This window comes from Chaetodon trifascialis, chromosome 17 (assembly GCF_039877785.1).
Source record: "Chaetodon trifascialis isolate fChaTrf1 chromosome 17, fChaTrf1.hap1, whole genome shotgun sequence".
Lineage (NCBI taxonomy): Eukaryota > Metazoa > Chordata > Actinopteri > Chaetodontiformes > Chaetodontidae > Chaetodon > Chaetodon trifascialis.
Window position 1 is genome coordinate 6943502 of NC_092072.1, and position 20507 is coordinate 6964008.

Genomic DNA, 20507 nt, shown 5'->3' on the forward strand with positions numbered 1-20507 from the left:
CGAGGCTCCTGTTTAATTACTGCTGGAATCTGTCCTTAGTCTGTTTGGGAGTTATTTACCAGACAAATGAGCACATCTGTGTCGTGACATCCATAACGATAAATATTTCTTTGATGTGCAGCCGCCACATCTTAAGGTTCACATTCACCCTCATGTGCAGAAGGACACCGTGAGAGGAAATTAAAGCTTTCTTTTATCATAAATTAATAATTTGATGAGTCTACTTTACTAGAGGGGTTTCTTTGGAGCGCACACACATAAACTCCACCGCAGTACACTACAAGAAACACCTCCCTGGGTTTTGTTCCAGCCATCAGCAGACCTCCAGACACCCATTCTGTCACACACTCCTGCAGACACACACGCAGAAACACACTTTGGAAGACAAAGAAATTAGTGAGCGAGTGGCAGAGGGAGACAGGCGAGAGGTCCAGGAGGCTAATGTAACAACAGTCTCAATAAGCAGTAAATTGGATCTCTTTCTCTCCTGCTCCCTGGAAGACACTCAGGCTGCTGGTGGTTTTATGTTTTCATCACCCTGAAGCTCCACATTCAGGCGTCTGCTGGGTGCCCACATGGTACCAGAGAGACCAGGTGGCTGCCTGCCAACTGTGGACCTTTGGGAATATGGCCTGCCGCAATAAAGTACATTTACTCAAGCAGTGTGCTAAAGTTTGAGGTCGACTGTTTCCATTTTGTGCTACTTTACGCTTCTGCCTCACTGCATTTCTCCGGGAAATATTGCACTTTTGAATGAAAGCAGCGTGTTCGTCTGCTTTCAATTTAAGATGCAAATGTTAGCATGCTGGCTATCCTGCTTTAGCTGTAGTTACAAAGCCAGGGACATCATTTCTGAGCTGCAGTATTTTGTGGGTTTATAGTGATGCTGCAAAAAGCATTATTTCTCTTCTGTATTTGTTTTTGACAAAAGTTCAGACTCCAGCAACCCCAGCAAAACTTCCATTTCCCAAACTCATTGTTTAGTCCTCGTCCTCTGCTGTCTCTTGTATAAGTAAGATATATTGTTTGAAAGTAGAAACAATAAAGAGAGACTTCTGTGGCTAATCTGCAATACAAGAATGATGCCACTCCTTATTTACAGGTCTCCCACGCGTATTATTGCCTGGTGAGGATGCTGATGTTTCCAAGGACGTGCAGCATTAGCCTCTTTTAGCATGATAAGACACCTCCTGCATGGTCCTTGTTTGGAAACGAGTCAGTTGGAAACAATAAAAAATTAGCTGTGCGTGAAAGTGTTAAGCCGGCACATGGAGTTAGCGGTAATTAGCTAGAAAGCTGCTCAAAGCTGTTGTCAGGATAGATGACAAAAATCAATCAGTGGTTACAAATGAGAGGCCTGCTTTTGTCTACTTATTTGTGGAATAGAAGATTGTTGTTGCTGAAATTACTGCTGCAGTTTAAAGGGTGGTACTTTGTGAGTGTGTGAGCAGTACTGAGGATCTGAATACTTCCTCCACCACAGGCCATTAGGAGCAGTGGGGTGGTTGATGTAGATGTGGGAGTTTCTCTCAGTTATCAATAACATGAGAAAAAAATACAGCCGTCTGCATGGATGATGCGCTCAGACGCTTATGAAACACTGGGTGCATGTGCAGAGGTCATCTGCTGAGCTTTATTACACGAGGCTTTGTTTTCTGTCTGCTTCAAGTTTTCTGCACGCTGCACATTGTTTCCCGCTGTTTTCGCCCCAAACGTGGAATAAGTCTGCAAGTAAACTCGCTTCACAGTCTTCACCCACTCGGTTCTTTCATTGCATACATCTGTTTCACACAAACACATGCACGCACACTCATATACAGCACAATGGAAAATATAAATACTAGCTCACCATCGCAGCCTGCAGGCCTGCTCGGCGGTGGTTTTCCTCCGCCAGCTCAAGGTCGCAGGAACGAAGCAGAGCACAAACAGGAGGAGCAAAAGAAGTAGAGAAGAAGATAGCGAGAGCAAGCTGTGGCCTTTGAACCCTGCGTGAAGCGCAAGCCAGCAGGAGGTTTGAGGGAAGGAAGAGGAGTTGGGAGAAGGAAGGAACAGGGAGGCAGGAGGTGAAGGTGGGTTTACACAGCGGGGGGGGCGTCCTTGTGTCGGCCTCCTCCTGCGACCTCTTCACCTCATTCAAATCTCCAAGCCGCAAACACTCCCTCGTAAAAGAAAAAAGTGTCTCTCTCCGGCTCGATCCCAGTTGTAATAAGGTTAAGGTGCACAGCAGGTGAATCCCGTGTCGGGCTGTGCTGCAGCTTTCCCAGCAGCCACGTCCCGGCAGCCACGTCCCGGCCAACAGGGGCTTGTTTGAGAGAGAGACAGAGGTAGAAATGTCCCCTAATGGGTTTTAAACATTAAAGAGCTGAGAGGAGAAGTTTAGAAGTTCGTCCCGTGACAGATTAGTTCAAATAGAGACAAATCGAAAACAGTTGTGTTGTGTTAAACATACATGAGACAGAAGATCTGACGCACATGAAAGCACAGTGGGTAGATAAAAGGCTTTATGGGGCCGCTGTGTGTTAAATTCACGCGTCGATGTTCGCTGCCATCACATGCTCGCCTGTTTTGTGGGCTGTTACGCACGCGCACACACACAGACAGACACCATCCAGGCAGACAGCTGGTGTGGAAATATGGGCTACGATAGCTTCTTCGTCTCCATCGAAAGGTGACGGAACGTCAATGTGAGGGCGTGCAGCTGTCGCTTGTTCACGCCGCGTGTGTGTCTGCCAGGGTGTGTGTGTATGCACGCGTGTATGATAACTGTTATGTGCCGCACACAGAACATTATGCATGTAGGTGCGAGTGAGGGTGGGATTTTAGCACATGCTGTCATGTCCCGACACTTCGTTAGAGCTCGGCTAAAGAAGAGACGAGGCAGCATCTCGCCAGCAACATCAGCTATCACCATCAAGTGTGTGTGTGTGTGTGTGAGAGAGAGAGAGAGAGAGAGAGAGAGAGAGAGAGAGAGAGAGAGAGAGAGAGAGAGAGAGAGAGAGAGAGAGAGAGAGAGAGAGAGAGAGAGAGAGAGAGAGAGAGAGAGAGAGAGAGAGAGAGAGAGAGAGAGAGAGAGAGAGAGAGAGAACATAGTGCTTGGCTTCCAACTTTGCCCCATCAGCTCCATTCATATTCACAAGCAACACACTGAAAGCAGCATCAGCAATCACCGTCGCACTACTTCTGTACAAGCTACGTACGTGCGTGCGTGCGTGTGTGTGTCTGTGTGTGTGTGTCATGTCACATTCTTCTAGAGACTGTGGCTAAATGAGAAATGATTTTCTGCCTCACCAGTCTCTTAACCTCCAACCTGAACAACCCTGAGGTCTCATTATGTCCATTTTTTTCAGTCTAATTTAAGAAATTAATTGTACAATAACATGTAAGTAAACTGATTTTAAAAATAGAGCACGGACACCGGAGTGTCAAATGTTTGTTTATTTTTTATTTGCATAATTATAATGTGACTTATTCTTTCACCCAGTTTCCATTTTCCTATTTGATAAAACACATTTTCTGAGCTGTCATTGTTGCAGCAAGATATAGTTTGCAGCAGATGGTTGTGATCTGTCTTCTTGCAGCAGGAAATGTAACTTTTGGGTGCATAAAATGTGCATTAAAACATCTTCAACATCTCAAATCAGGCTATTTATTAGTGACAATTGGTAAAAAGTGAAATGAATTAAACCTGGTCCTGCGCTGCTGGTTAGCATGTTAGCTTTTAGGTTGCATTTGTTAGCCCTGTGTGTGTGTGTGTGTGTGTGTGTGTGTGTGTGTGTGTGTGTGTGTGTGTGTGTGTGTGTGTGTGTGTGTGTGTGTGTGTGTGTGTGTGTGTGTGTCTGCCTGCGTGAATACTTTATAAAAGAGATCAAGCATCGTAATATAATACAGCATACACACTCACACATACATGGCTTGTTTCGTGGTAACACACAGAAAAGCAGCATGCATGCACACACAAACACACTGACTCTATTTCTGTCGCACACACACTCACACACACGCAGAGCCAGCTGTGTGGTGGAAGCAGGTGTCACTCTCAGCTCATTACCTCTGGCAGGGTTGATCACCCTGTTTGGAGAGCAATAAGACACACCTCGCTGGAGAGATAGACGGATGAGGAGGCAGGAGGAGGAGAAAGAGGAGCTGGGAGGGGGAGAGGGGGGAGGTAGGGAAGGAGCATCGGCCTCCTGCTTTAAGAGATAGAGGGATTGAGAAAGGTAGCGAGTGAAGACGAGGGGGCGTGCAAGGGAGCATGTGGTTTGTGAGATAGGAGGAGAGAGGGAGGAACGAGGGAGATGGAGCTTTTGGATGGAGAAGCTGTTAAGGGAAAAAGAAACGGAAGCAGAAGGAGCTATAAAAAACGATTTCTTAGAAATTGGATCATATTTTAGTGCATTTTGGGTATCGTTTCTGTAAGCAAAAACCTCACAAACACCACTAAAAAGGAGTCGAACAGGGAAGGAAACAAACCCCAGCTGAGAAGACGAAGGTGAAATCTGCTCCAGTCCAGTTTGACCTCCAAATAAACTGGTTCAGAAGCAGGTTGTGTTCCTTTTGCAGTACGTCCCAAGTCGTAATAAACCAGCAGCTGATACCGCAGGAATGTGCTGTATGTGTTCCTCTAACACACGTTTTAAGCATGTTGCTGCATTACGTTCTTGTTTATGTCAGTGAACTCATCCCGTGTGTGTGTGTGTGTGTGTGTGTGTGTGTGTCTCTGCAGGTACGACTACAAGGAGATGCTGCACAACTCCACCTTCTGTTTGGTGCCCCGCGGCAGACGACTGGGCTCCTTTCGCTTCCTCGAGGCGCTGCAGGTAAACAAGCAACACACACATGCGCGCGCACACACACACGCAGCACACACGCTTTAAATTCATGCCTACCAGCAATATTACTGGGAAGAAAACGAATCCCTTCCCACACTCAACCTCCCACTTAGCTTTTGTTTTAATGGTGCTACCTCTAGCATTAACGGATCACTAAATCATTACCACCTTAATTTTCGGACTAATAGTGTAATGAATATAAACAAACCAGACCTTCACTGAGAAGATTAGCTGCTTCTTCCTGCCTCTAAACTGTATTTTACTTCGTGGCACTGGATTTATTTTGCCGATGAGCTGTTAAATTGTTGCCTGACTGAAAATTGCAGACAGTGAAATTATCAAGGAGCTGCTGGAAAAATAGAAATGTGTAAGAAAACTCTTGATATTGTTTGTAATTTAACAATTGTTTTGATCAAGTGTCAGCTGAGCAGCCATCATTGCCTAATTTCTATGTAGTTATTACCCCCATGACTGTAACAAAGTCTTATACTGTAGACATTTAGCCCCTAACAAAAGCTCATTTTTGAGCACAAGCTCAAATAATGGCACACCCAAATGTTAAATGATTAATGCTCATAACACCATTTTCCTACACTCGAGTTCCTGGTTTCTTCTGACAGGCAGCTCTTTGGAGTTCACTGTGAAAGAGTAAGAATGAGGAGCATTTAAAACTGCTGAATTTCACTGTGAATCAGTTCATCTCAGTGGATTGCCAAGAGCAAACTGTCTCCACAGTGCTGACCTTTAAGGGAATGGATCCATGTCGGAAATTAGCATAGCTTATTAGCTGTGTTGCGCCATCCGCTTTTATTTTACCATCCTCTGTTGTTGTATAAACTGCTGCACAGGAGAGGGACGCCTTGCAGACAACTGAGACAGGAGACGATGCTGCAAATGTGTTTTAAATAAACTGTGTGCATTTGTTGTCCCGTTAGCAGCCAAGCTAACAAGCTTGCACACTAACTCATATCAACTCTTCGTTAAATTAAATCCTACATCATCGCAAGGATATAATACCAGGAGGAGCTAAACGGCCAGCAGAGGGCGGCGGAGAGAAACTGCGCTGTCATGTTCCCGGCTGGCTTGTGTGTTAGCAGCTAGCAGCTAGCCTCAGAGCATTTTAGGACACATAGTGAATTTACAGCCACAAAGATGGTAAAATAGTTTTGCATGAACTCCAGTTACAAAATGATAAATTGTTGTCGCAGCAGTATAGGGATCTTAAAATGGTTTACAAAGATGGAACCGTGAGGTTTTGTGCTTTCAAAAAATATAAAGTTTGTCATGTTTCAGTGTAGATGAAGCCAGATTAGGGGTTTAAAGAGCTGCACATAATATTACCACAGTGCTTGTACCATAATAACCTGTCAAGTAAATTCCACCCATCTAGAGTCGTTTTCTAACACTGGATCTGCATTTACCTCCACTTAACTCTCTACTCTTGAAATCCGCACACTCCACATATTCTTTTTTCCCCCCCTGTTCATCCATTTCTGTAACTGCACTGCATCACTCCTGTACTGTCCTTTACCTCTCCTCACCGCACATGGCCGTCCACAGAGTGCAGCCACAGAAGTACGCTTATCTCACTATCAGCTGCCACACACACATCGCGGCGCACTTCACTCTGGAGGAAAATGTGCCTTCTCTCTCCTCTCTCCTCCTTCCTCTCCTCTTCTCCATGTGTCTGACTCACTCCATCCACCGACTCGCACCGTCTGCAGGAAGAGTATTTACAGGCTTTGGTCTTTGCATGAGAAAGCAATTCCTAATAGAGGTCATCCCTGTGTGTGTGTGAGCGTGTGTACGCCTGAGGTTGTGTGTGTGTGTGCGTGTGTGTATATGCATGGGATTGCGCGCTGGTGGTTTTGTGAGTGTGTGTTTGCAGAGGAGACGGCAGCAGAGCCCGAGGGCCTGCTCTGGTTTAGCTGACACCTTTATGACCTGGGAGTGACAGAGCCGTCATTACATCAAACTCCCACCACGAACACACACACCACACACACAATCACACACACCAGCTGTTCCCTCTGCCTCTCCTCTCACCCCTCCATCCCTCCGCCGCTTCTCTGCCAAAGGTCACATTCATCCTCACCACCTCCCTTCTTTTCATCTTTTTTTTTTTTTACATCTGTTTATCCACTTTCTTCTGACTTTTAATCTTATTTTAATTCCCCCTTTCTCCTCCTTTTATCATCCCTCCCGCTTGCTCCTTTTGACTAATTAACTCCCGACTTATTTTAATACCCGGCGTGTCAACAGGTGCAGCTGTAGAAAGACAAGAGGCCATCAGATCAGGATGAAGCGAGAACAACCCGAGCAGACTGGATGTTTTTCTCAGATTTTTTCAGGCTCATAAATGATTCAGACATTTTTTGTAATCAGATAAACACAAACAGAATCAGAAACAGAACTATTAAACGGGTAATCAAGAAATTCCTTTTGTGCATGTTTGAGTTCTTGTGGTTCGCGAGTGTTAACAGCAGAGTGAATAAATGGTTTCTGCCTGTTTGTACATCTGCAGCTCGGTCCCAACTTTGAACTGTTATTTTTACTCGCTCTTTTTGATCTGCTCTCCAATAAATGGCGGCTATTTTTTTTTTTTTTTTCACATCAGTCGTCATTATGCTGAATTCCTCGCTATCTGTGGCGACTCGCTGCCTGCCTGCTTATCTAGATTGCACGTTCAAGCTTATTTCTGTCTGTCAGATTGCTAAGCTGCTTTGTGCTCAGCTCATGTTTGATCTTAAATTTCAATAAAACTATGATCCAAGCAACATGTTCATCACATGTTCAGGTCACATTTGAGGTCATATGTGCATATTTCTTATTTGAAATTAAAGCTGCACCGAGTTTGTTTTTATATGAAGAACTGGTGAAATGGCTGTGTGTAATGTGAAAGTGATGAAGTCACAGAGTTATCAACAGACTTTGCAGCTCCCCTCAGTGCTAATGAGCATTTTAGCATTTTTAAGCTAATTATTTTAGTGTTAACTCCTGCTGCTTTAACATTTTGGTTCACTCTCAATGCTCTCATCAGTAGTTTCCAGCAGCTGTTTTCCGGGTAAAAACCGCTGCACGCTACCTGCTCAGCACCAAACAGATTGATGAGGTTAGCGACTAGCTGGTGAGCATGTAGCAGCCAGATATTTCCTTCATTAAGTAGCAGCCGAAAACGAAGCTAAAAGAGGGTCAATACTGGAGTCAGATTCATCAGGTGGCCAGAAAACGAATATTTAATGTTCTGCAACACATTCACAACATGAACTTTATAACGTCATAATTCATTAATGTTGTGTTTACGCCTTGTTCTGCTGCCCGAAAGTGGCCGAAAAAATGTCTTGATACAGCTCTAGGTCCATTCTGCAATTTGGTCATTTCCATTATGAAAATCGGAATTTCTGCCATTTAGAAATGTGTCAGGATACAATCCAAAAGGATCAGTGTCTCTCATATAATTAGGACTAATAATTGTAATTAAGTCTGTAGCGTGATCGTTTTGTCGCAGCTGCTTTCCCTCTCACTTATTAAAGTTCAGCCCTTTGATGAGATTTCTCCTCTGAAACGGCGTCCGGGCTGTAGCTGATAAAGCTGGCAGCTGTAATAGGCCTTGTTCTGCATGTGTCATTGGTGTGACGTCCCCACTTTCCTGCTGCAAGCCTCACTAGTAATTTTGATGTATGATACGTCCACATCGTACCACTTGAAACTCTTGAAAATCAAAGAAAATCCAATTTAACCAAAATTAGGAACACAAGGACCGATCAATTATAATACGGTCCAGCCTTTGTGGCGTTATATGAAAAAAGCTGAATATTGCAGCTTTGATAATCAGGATCAATATGTAGCATGAATTAGCCGCAGCTGTGATTGTGTTTGCAAAGAGTCGTACCCGAGCTTCCCTCTGTGTGTGTGTCTTTCAGGCCGCGTGTGTGCCGGTGATGCTGAGTAACGGCTGGGAGCTGCCTTTCTCCGAGATCATCGACTGGAACACAGCCGCAGTCATCGGCGACGAGAGGCTCCTGCTGCAGGTAACGGCCCGAAGACGACGCACGGCTCGGTGTATCAGGCAGAGAAGCAGCTGCTGCCCCTCACCTGACACAAAAACCTCTCTCTCGACTGATGATATCCTGAGCGCACACACTCTCCGCACCCATATAATCCATGATCCGGTTTTGTTTTCCAGTGGAGGGGTTGTCAGCTATTCAAGCAGAATACCAAGTCCTTGAAAATGTCACTCAAATCCTCACATTGTTATATGAGAGCGCAAATAAATAGAATGAGCAAATGGATTTGGCTGGAATTGCTTGAACTTCATGGGGGAAAAAGTAATTATATGCCCATTAAATCTTAATTTGAATGAAGTGTGTAATAATATTGTTTGACATTGAGTTTTATAATGTGGGAGCTCCATCTGAGCTCACTCTGCAGCGCCAGCGTGCCTGAGCCATCCCGGATCAGTCTGTGGATTTATGCATTTTACAGCAATAAGATGGGCCACAAAGCACACTACATACAGTGTATATATACTATATATGTATGTGTAGTATGTTTTTCATTAAATATGCCTGTACTGCACAGGAGAAATCCTTTCTCTCTCTTTACAGCAGTACAGTGTATTTATTTCCTCACTTAGCTGGACACACAGTATTTACTTAAGAGTGCTCGTTTTGCATTATTCCCCTTTATCATGACAAATAAACTCACATAAGAACTTAAGTACACAGATCAAATAAAAGTGTTCACCAAATGGCTGCTGCAGCATTTTGGCTTTTCTCCCCTAATACAGTTTGATGATGATAGCTGCTTTTGCTATTATCGTTTGCAAATTCCTTGTGTGTTTCTTCCCCTTGCATAAAATCAAATGTTCACCTTGTGTAAATGCGCAGGATTTCCTCTGGGATCCTGCCTTTTTAAAGATAGCATCCTTTGCCCTGCTTAGCAAACAAGGCTGGACTGTAGACCTTCAAGGAAAAGTTTAACATTTTGGAAATAGGCTTCGAGCAGTGTCACATGAGAAGATCAATGCTGCTCTCGTGTCTGTCTGTTAGCTTAGCACAAAGACTAGAAGGTGAGGGCAAAAGCTAGCGTTGCTCAGTCCAAAGATAATAAAACCTGCCTGCAAGCTCCTCTAAATGTCACTTGTTAACATGTAATGTCTTGTCTAATACATGCAAAAACCATCACAAAATGGTAATTTTTCGGTTTCCTCCTTCTCGTCTATGCTAAGCTAAGTTAGCTGCTGCTGGGGTAGCTTCAGATTCTTCTCTGCTGTAGGACCGGACCTGATTCTTCAGAGCTAAAACATCCGTTTTGCTTGAAGGTTCATTTCTCGGCTTCGGAAACGGCAGCTTGACAAAAACACCCTCAACACAAGGTCCCACATTAAACGCATCTCGTGGCCTTCCTCGGCGGATGGCTCAGTTGTCATGGAGACAGTTTAGTTTCTACTACGTGATAGCGATCGTGGGGAAGAGACGACTGAGAACTCCATCTGCTGAGGAAGCCCTCATCGTGCAGTTAAAAGCTTTAGAAACCTTAAGTTGGACCTCATTGTGAGGTCTTTCCTTGTCTTTTGATCTCGTAACATCCTGGAAAAATAAAAGACCTTAGATGGAAACACACCTGTAGTATTAAACTGATTGGCCTGTTCAGAAAAAGGACTTGGTCTCAGCCACGTAAACTACAGTTTTTCAGTAACGCTCCTGTAAGCAAAATGTTCAAAGGCCGACATGTTCAGAGGCCAGTAATTGAAAGCTTTATAACTTGACTTGCAGTTTATTTGTTAAAACCCGTGACTCAAATTGGACTTGCCCTCAAGGACTACTCCAAAAACTCGCAATATCTGCTTCAGCCTCCGCTTCAGGCTTTATCTGTTGATGGCAATTTTCTGAGTGTATCTCTGGGACCAATGTTAATCTTCCTGTCCCGCATCGGTACTGAATGCTGACTGACTGCTGTTTGTCGTTCGCAGATCCCGACCACTGTGCGCTCCATCCACCAGGATAAGATCCTGTCCCTCCGACAGCAGACTCAGTTCCTGTGGGAGGCCTACTTCTCCTCCGTGGAGAAGATAGTGCTGACCACGCTGGAGGTGAGCATTCACAGCACACACGAACACAAACGGCCGCCCTTTAGGCCTCCCTGCCCTCCTCTCTCCCGCTCCCCCGTCACCGGCCTTTCTCTCAGAGGGCTGCAGAGTCACAGCAGACTTACTGCAATCTTCGCTTCATTCTCAGGCCTCTTTTTGGTCTGTTTGATAGCAGGATAAAAGCGTAATAGAAGGGCAGACAGAAAGCAAAAAGGACATTTCAGCACATGGGCTTGGAGAATTTCTCACAAGCAGCTTTTTGTTATGTGTGGACCAAACAGGGTATTTTAATTAAGTTGTGACTCCCTTTATGTGCTTATCATGCTGCAGTGTCCAATATATTAGCACAGTTTCTGTAGTGATATTGTTGGTAGATAGTAAAATCACCATTAATGGTAGTGATATTTATAGTGGCACCACTGGTATTTAGGAGAGGTTGTAGTTGAAGAGACAGTTTGTAGTAGCTTTTCATGAAGCAGTTCAGCTTTAAGTATCTTGCTCATGGGCGGCAGAGTAGGGGGTGAGCTTGGCTAAATTTTGCTGGCTCATTTGGAGGATCCAGACCTGTTTTTATGAATATTAAACATTCCCCCACAGGAGGTTTGAAAGGCGACTAAAACCTTTTCTTTCTCAGAGAACAAAGGTGATCAATTGGAGTGAATTCCAAAAGTGACGTTGAGCTTTCAGGAAGTTTGAAGAAGCTTCTTTGGTCTTTAGAGTCAGTAAAAACTTCACAAATAGCCCCAGTAGCATTCTTTCATGTCCCCATAGTCCCTTTTTTTTATGATTTGTGTGTTCAGAACCGTCCAAAATGTGGCTAACGGCCGAGGTATGGTTGAAAGAAACTACTTCATGTGGTGTGTCATCCAACCATGTCTCAAGGCAAAAGTGTTTATAGCTGTTCCAAATGGCCACACTCAAAGGGAGGGCAAAAAGCCTGCCATCACAGAGAGGAGCGAGATACGATAATGAAATGAAATGGGGATAACAGAGCACGCTTTCAGACAGTTTCAAGGTGTTGCACTCGTCACTCGGCAGAGGCAGTTGTGAAGAATGAAAAGGGAGAGGTTGAGTTCAAACCTTGCGTACTTTCTCGAGGCAGGTTCATTAGGGTGGAGTAGACTGAAGTGTGGGTGTTTTGATAAGTTTTTATGGATGGATTAATATTTCTCTCCCTCCCTGAAAACTGATCGCTGTTGGATCCACGCCAGCCTCAGCTGCTGTTGTTGGTGAGGGACAAAGCACAAAAAAGTATTTTATGCTCAAATGACTCCGTTGGTGTTCAAATGCGATCTGTTTTCGGACACATTATCCAGAGGGAAACGCAGGTTAATGCAAGGTGTAAATGCCTCCTGTGTTCAGATCTTAAGTGTAAGAGGAATCTGTGACAATGTGCTGCCATCTGTACACAACAGAACAGTGATATAGATATTAGTTTTTCGCTAACATAAAATAACGGCTGTTCAAATTTAGGGTTCGAGCAAGTGAGAGGGCTGAAAGAGACAGGCCTCTAATTACTGATTATGAGATTATTCTGTGCCATGAAAGCACCTAAAGATGTGTTATTCAACAGGACTGCATGAACAATGAAACAACACAAGTAATACAGGAAATTAATGATATTCAGTAAGAAATAAGTGTGCACGCGATGGCAGCTGATCTGCTAACAAGACATGTAATTTATCTAGCAGCAGGCCGGTGCTGCAACGCACCAGGACAAACTGACGCAATGCTTTTTATACTAAGGAAGGAATAACTTCATGCATTACATTTGCCGAATTTACGGTTGGATTTGTCATAAACAGCATTTCACCAGGTTTATAAAGTTTTCTCTAATTTAACAACTCACAAAATTGAGTCTTGGGCTGAAATGCCGCCGCCTCAAATCACTCAAGTGCCGGTTTGCAGGACGCATTAAAAATACCTGCTGTGAATACAAAGGCAAGATCAGAGTGTTTGTTATACAGATAATGTGTCAGATTTAATTCCAGGTGTAAATCAGGTGAGACTCAGGCTTTAAGTTCAGAGGCCTCCCTCCTTGCTCTGACCTCATATTGTCATCCGCATCCACTTTGCCAACAACAATCCAGTTTAGAAAAATTTGTGACTGGAAAAACAATTTATCCATCCAATCCCCGACCCTCATTATTCAGTTTAAACAAGTTGTTTATAGATGCAGGGATAACACCTGGGCTTACCGCTGGCTTCACGCTGTGGATACGAATGTCGTCTTCTTCCTGCTTCGTCTCTCACCCGAGTATCCCATCACGCATTTCATTTCCTCTCTCACTGCGTCGCTAAAGCCTCGGAGCAAAAATCCCTCAATGCTGCAATCTTACTTATGGTATCACGTCCCAAATCTTACATCTGAATTAGACTTTCACACACACACGCACACACGAGCGCCTACACAATGTGTCGAGGCTGTGTCGGTGTCTACAGTCAGACTTTAGCGAGCTCTACATCTTGGGTGTGTTTGTTATCTAGCCCTGTCTCACACACACACACACACGCAGAGTCTCATGCACACATCTCCATATGTCAAGGTGTGTCAGCGCAGATACACGTGGCGCAACCCGGGCATAACCTCGCTGACATGTTGTCACTCTGCACTAAAGAGCAAGGTGACTCTGCCAAAGCCTCGGTGTGTGTGTCTGTGTGTGTGTGCGCGTGTGTGTGTGTGTTCATTGAATACAGCAAAGGCTGAACGCTTAATCCTGACTGACTGTCCTGTAAAAAGAGTGGTGGGTGAAGGGGTGAGGAGGAGTGGGGGTGACACATGTAAATGCCGTTGCTGTGGCAGTTCACGAGATAACGAGCGATATGGTTTATTCATCCTGTCGAGGCTTCACCCTCCTCCTCCTCTTCCTCCTCACTACAGATCTTTGATGATACACATGCGCGCACACACTCCAACATCTTGACAGATTGAATCTCCTCAGACACATTCACAAACACCCCTTATTGACTTCTCACATTCACTCCGAACTGCTCGCACGAAGTTGGCGAGCGAGCAGGAAACGCCAGTTCAGCCTATCATGCGGCGTTTCCTGTCAGCAAGCGGACGTGCTTCGACCAATCACAAGGTCAATACTCGGCGGGTCTGTGCAGCCGGTACACCTATTAAACTCACCTATTAAAGCTGAGCTCACAGTGTGCTGCTCACAGTGAGAAGCAGGATTTATCTATCATGCTCTAATTGGTTGATTGTGGCTGTTCTGGGGTGAGATTGAGTCGTCCATCATGTCCCGACTGAGGGCTGCCGACGGGGGAGGAGCTGCAGCCAAGCGAGCAAAATTGCCCCTCATAAGGTGTAGGGGCTCGGGGTTTTTAAGGTGGCAGGCAGTGTTTTTATAGAGAAGTTAACGGATTCCGAGTTAATCTGCTCGGCTGAGGCAAATGGTTATCGACTGCCCTCGGGGAAAGTTAGAAAAAAGCCTTGCGCGGTGCTGTTTTTTTTCTCTCTTTCGTCACATCCCCCCCTCCTCTTGATGATTTTTTATGTTGTCAATATTATTACAGTAACTCCCCTTGAGGTGTATCATTAATTTTTTTTTTTTTTTTTTTTAACAACTCAAACAGCCATCAGCCGCTTGCCCCACCTGACTCACCTCTTTCCCACGTAGCCGCTGATCCAATGGCGGAGCCGTAAAGCACGGCCACAAACCTGTGTCTGTTTTACTGAAGCAATTCAGCATGGCTCAAGGGCACAGCAGCAATATCTCTTCCCTCTCCGGCCGCCCTGGCTCGACGGTGAGCTGCGGCTGAGGAAAATAGCGGCCATTCTCACGTCCGACTGTTTGACTGACTGCTCTATTTGGGCGCAGGAAGGATCGGGGCAGGCCTGATTGACTGGTGCTCAGATACGGCTGATGGCTTTGTCTCCACGGGACTGGCCGGCGCTGATGCCTTCGGCCTCCGTCGGGTTTGTCTGCGGAGGAAATATTGCACAGTAACGTGGATTTATTTCAGCGCGGCTTTGTGCTACAGCGATTCGCTCTTGACACAATCAATAGCTGCTATTGAGGTGATACAAAGCAAACATTTGGAAAGACTTCTCCCAGACTCACTTGTCTATCTGTTTTTCAGCTGCTCTAATTCATCGACCGGGCTTTGAATAACGCTCTGAATGTCATCCTGAACTGAAATGAGCTTATTGGAAGTTGGAACATCAGCCGTGTTGGTGTTCATTCACATTTATGACTGTCTGCTTCTTGGCTTTTTGTGTGTGTGAAAACTCATTTTGCAGTGTGAAATGTTTTATAGGTGTGATTACAAGGCTCATTGATCAAATCCTTAATATTTCATCCACCATAATCTGAAAGGCAAACGTTTGTTCCTTTATCAACACAAACATTTCAGATTTTTCTCTGCCAAACGCTATTCAAACGTAGTTTTTGTCTTTGTTGTTGCAGCTCTTTTGTAGCCTTGCAAATGGTCGAGTGGCCTGAAGAGTAGAGACCCTGCTGTAATTAAAAGGGCACAGGTTTGATCCTGGCAACGCACAGCGTGTCCGCTAATTGCTTTGCGGCTGTCAAAGCAGCACAGATCTTTGTGGATTCCTTTAAAGTCCCCGTAAAGTCCCACCTCAAAGTTGGATTGTTTTCCCCTCACAGTTTGTCAGCATCCACAACTTCTTTTAGGGCGATTGTTGATTAATGAGCGTCATCTCATATGCACGTGATTCAGCACAGTGGACTGCATTCAGCACATTTGGAAACATTTCTTTTATGGATGATTGATTGGCCACACGAGGCAAGTGATTAATGGAGTTTCACCCGTCATCTAACAAAAAGACGCCATCGAGTTGCATTATGGACATTGCTTTTGGAGTTGACCCATATTAGGGACTGTAAATCAGGATATTTCAGCCTCTGCTGCTTTGATTTTGCTCAGTCTCGCATCCATTTCTTGCAAGTTCCCCACCTGAATTTATAGAATTACAACACTGAAGCACTGTGGTGCTCCTGGAATATAATGTAGTGTTATTTACTGCACTGAAGGAGCTTATCTAAAAATGGTGTACCCCAAAATCTGTATCCCGAGATCCTTCGTTAATAAAAGGAAAAGCTTTATGTCAGAATAGAAGCGGACGCTTCAGGAAGAGCAGCAGATGAGAGACAGATATAGACCAATGGGTGGCTTATGTGCAAAGTAGAATTACAGTAACAAAGGAACTAAGTTACAGTAACCAGAGGGTTCACTTTCATGTCTCCCATAATTGGTGTTATTTTGTTGCATCTTCCTACTAATGATTTAGCATTTTAATTGAACTGTAACATAGGAAAATGTCAGGCCCTTGATACTGAATGCAAATGAAAGTCATTGATTTGGAGTCTAAAGTGTTTTTCTCTCTGTTTCCGTGTGCAGATCATCCAGGACCGCGTGTTGGAGCACGGATCCCGCAGCAGCCTGATGTGGAACAGCCACCCTGGGGGCCTCTTCGCCCTGCCGCAGTACTCCGGATACCTGGGAGACTTCCCCTTTTACTACGCCACACTGGGTCAGTAACACACAGCAGCAGACACACACCGTAAACTGTACAGAAGTGTGTGTTACGTGACAGCAGTCGCGCTCCCACGACACACACGGGTGTAACGATGAAGTGATCCGTGAAGCTCGGTGAGAAAAGCTTCTTAAAGATGTCTTCATCATCCAGCGTCACATGTTTTGGAAGGGCTCTCCTCTCGTAGATGTTGGTGGAGCTGCTGCTGTGGGTTTTTTGGACCTTGTCTGGACAGCAGAAATATGGCCTCCAGCCCTGATCTACCGCCCTCCTCCAGCGGCTGCGTCCAGCAGCGAGTGGAGTGGAGGAATGGGCCTTTGACGGATGTTTGTATTAGTCCTGCTGACACACCAGCCCGTCCATCATTGGGTTTTTTTAGAGTCAGCATTGCTACAACTGCTGCCGCTACGGTTCAGCGGCGCCAAGTTTTCTCTCTGTGACCCGGGAACCTCTCCATCCCTCACTTCTTCACTCCATCATCATCCGCCGCCGCTGCCACGAACATCCATGTGCACACACAGGCGCGAACACGCAAATGCAGCTGATGGAGCACCCGGGGTGGAGCGCTGATATTAAAATGGATGAGCACAGTGACAGGCCGGGATTACAGCGGCGGCAAGTTTATTTGTTTGTCAGAGGGGAAGCAATTAAAACGCGGATGGGTTTTTAGGAGACAAGGTGGCTTGTCGCTGATAGGTGGAAGAGAAAAATCAAAGAGTTTGTTTCTAAGTGACACTTGTTCATTGAGAGCTGATAACAAGACACACACACTCATCATGCCTATTCACACTCAGACACACACACTGTTTTTGCTTTAGACGGTTCATTGAGAAGTTACTGGGTTTTTACCTGATGGCAGAATCTGTACCTGAGAGGAATAAAAACCCATCACTACATAATTTGACCATTCAGTTTTGTACATTAACAAACACGTTGTGATGAAGGCAAACAATACAACTTTATAGCAGTAATTTTTTTTTTTATAATCTGGGCCTTTTTTTTTACATTTCAAAGGGTCAGTTTGGATCTAAGCTATGTTAGCTATGTTAGTTCATTTACTTCAGTCACACAACACAAACAAACTAACTGATCGAGGCAGTTTTAAACCAGCGTCACACTCCATGGCCAAAAGTATGTGGACACAAGAACAGCACACCCACACGTGAAGTTTAATCAGTGCCTGTATCAGCCTTCATTCTTCCATTAAGTGTTTTCCACAAGATTTGAGAGCCTGGCTGCAGAGATTTGCTCACATTCAGCCACAAAAGCACGAGAGAGGTCAGCCACTGATTTGCTGATAAGGGCTGGGCAAGATAAGATGAGATAAGATAAGACTATTGATCCCACACTGGGGAAATTAAGTCATTACAGCCAGCAAGTGTTAAAAAAGCAAAAGCAGTGGCACAGAAGAGTCGAGATAAGGAGGACACAGAATAACAAAATCAACTATGTATATGTACATTATGTACAGGCTCTGAAAATACTAATTACCATAAAAATACTTTTGCCAATATTCTTATGAGAAAACTGCCAATGCCATATGTTGAAATGCTGTTGCATAAAAAGAACATTGAACCGCACGAGTCTGTGTAAATGCACAATATGTACTGTTTCTAAGAATACTGATGCCAATACGGATAATAAATACGCTGGACGGGGGGGACAGACAGGGCAACACAAGCTGTCCCCCCCAGGTCTCAGTTCCCCTTCAATGGGTCATAAGAGGGTATGCGTTATGATAAATGGGCAATTATTAGTGTATGTATGTGGTTTTTAGTCTTAACTTTGCTGTTTTCTTATTCAAATGTTGGATAGTTGTGTTGCTTGTGATGATGGGTTGCAGGTCATTGTTAGCCAAACCACTGGGTAAAATATAATTATTATTTTGTAGCATTAAAACTTCCCTTAATTGGAACAAAACACTGAAAAACAACCCCAGACTGAGTATGAAAAATGGATATGTCCATATACTTTTGGCCAAATCATGTATCTTAAGTAGCCAGTGTCATTGTGGGTATTAAATGGCCTCAAACAGCAGAATTGCTCCTGAAGCAGCATTTTGTGTTGCTGTAACCATTTAGCCAGCGATATGTGTAATGTGCTGATACGGGATGTGATAAACAGCCGCTGAGAATCTCGTGCTAAAGGCACACAACAGCACGCACATCCAAAATTTACAATACGCCGCATGACACTAATTGTGCTCCGGGTTTTGTTCAATGTTTCATGAAAGTCTGTTTATGGGCTTGTTACAAATTTACATCCCAGGTGTTTAAAAACTCTGCACACTCTTAACTTTTTCACCACAAATCACAAGGAGAGTTTACCAAGTTTTAAGACTGCGTATATTCCTCATCATAAAAGTTGCTTAGTGGCGGAAAGGAGACTCTAATGCTATCTCCTCGGCGCCATGCTTTGTTGGTTTGGGTTAGATTAGATTTAAATTAGGAAAAGTTGAACGTCCTCTATGATCCGTCTTGCTCAATATCTTATTTCCTGCTCATTTTCAGCCTCGATTACTCTATTCCAACATCAAGTCAGGCTGAATTTAAAGTCACATCAGCACTTAGTCGTCTGTGCGGCGGCTCGCAGACACAGCTGAAGAGTTTCCAAAATGAAATATTCAGTGATCAAGAGATTTGGCATTTTCAAAACACATTAACGTTGCTGAATATTTTAAGACTGCCTTGAAAACGTACACCCCTCACAATTAAATCATCTATATTTTCTGAACAGACTCGTTTCAAGTCACATCTTTCACTGAAAATAGTTATGAGTGTTTGGGAATGAGAGCCTTCAGTTCTCCTCCGGCTTTATTCTCTTCAAAGAGCCTGAAATTGCGCTGATGGCTGACAGGCAGATTGCCGTGTTCCAGCCAGCGCTGCTTTCTCCATTTGTTAAAAGGCATTAATGAGTGACCGTCTTTCTGTTTTGTTTCAGGTATTAAACCGTACCCAAAGTTCACAGCGGTCATCCACGCCGTGTCCCCACTGGTGTCTCAGTCGCAGCCCATACTCAAGCTCCTGGTAGCTGTGGCCAAGTCCCAGTACTGCGCACAGGTAACGGATTTGTGTGTGTATATGTGTGTGTGTATGTGTGTGTCTTCACTGCAGCATCCCCCAGAATCCCCCACTGATCTCCACCTTATGACTCCCCAAATTGTGCTGCATTATGTGGCTCATGTGGCTGCTTTGCGATCGCATTTTCCAACCGGAGCAACAACAGCGCTCATCCTCCATCCCTATCTGTGTGCGTGCGTGCGTGTGCTTGCGTGCGTGTGCATTGACTCCGCTGGATTGAATTAGAGCAGCAGTTCGTAGCACTGCTACATCTGTCTCCATGGCAGCGAAACCCCCTTCAGCACAGCTGGAGACGGCATGTATTGATTCCCCTGCTTGCTCCTTACCAGCACGGGAAATGAAATGGAATTTGCTCCCCGATGGCTGGTTTTTGTGTGTGTGTATGTGTGTGCGTGTGTGTGTCTGTTTGCTTGTTTGGCCGGCAGAGCGTATGAGTAAGCGAGTTTGTATTTTGTGTAGGAGGGATGTGTTTCCGTGGGAGCACCGTGCATGAACATGCGGCCCTGTGTGTGTGGTGTGTGAGTGTAATTGTTTGGGCAGTGGAATATATGATGTGAATGCATGTTTGCGTAGGCGGGGTGCTTGTACACTACATGTGTGTATTCCCTACCTGTGTCTATTTGCGCACATATGTGTGTGTAGGACTGTGTGTGTGCTGAAATGTTCTGACACCGGGGCACGATGCCTTTGTTCAGTGCTGATTCCAGAACAAGCCTTTGTTCAATACCTTATTTTGAGGAACATAAACATCGTTTGTTTTTGTTTTTGTTTTTTTTTTCATTTTCTCAAAAGTTAAAGGGATACTGGATCGTACATTTCCCATAATTCAACATCTCTTTGTTCTAGCTTCTCAGCCTGTCAAATGTGCACCCCTTTAAAACTCAATGCTTCTAGTTTGTGTTAAAAATTTCTCTTAAATTTGCTTTCTCTGCACCTGAGCTAAGATAACATATTTAGAAGATGACATATTTCCCAGATGTCCTCCAGAGTTGTTATAAAAC

At 44.5% G+C, this 20507-nt stretch overlaps 1 protein-coding gene across 1 annotated transcript in view; it reads left to right on the forward strand.

Annotated features, from left to right (window-relative positions):
• ext1b (exostosin glycosyltransferase 1b) overlaps positions 1–20507 on the forward strand; it is a 111968-nt gene that overhangs the window by 72756 nt on the left and 18705 nt on the right. Inside the window, exons 2-6 of the mRNA XM_070984914.1 lie at positions 4724–4817; positions 8753–8860; positions 10804–10923; positions 16291–16423; positions 19367–19485. Coding sequence (XP_070841015.1) covers positions 4724–4817; positions 8753–8860; positions 10804–10923; positions 16291–16423; positions 19367–19485 — 574 coding nt within the window. The remainder of the gene's footprint in view (positions 1–4723; positions 4818–8752; positions 8861–10803; positions 10924–16290; positions 16424–19366; positions 19486–20507) is intronic.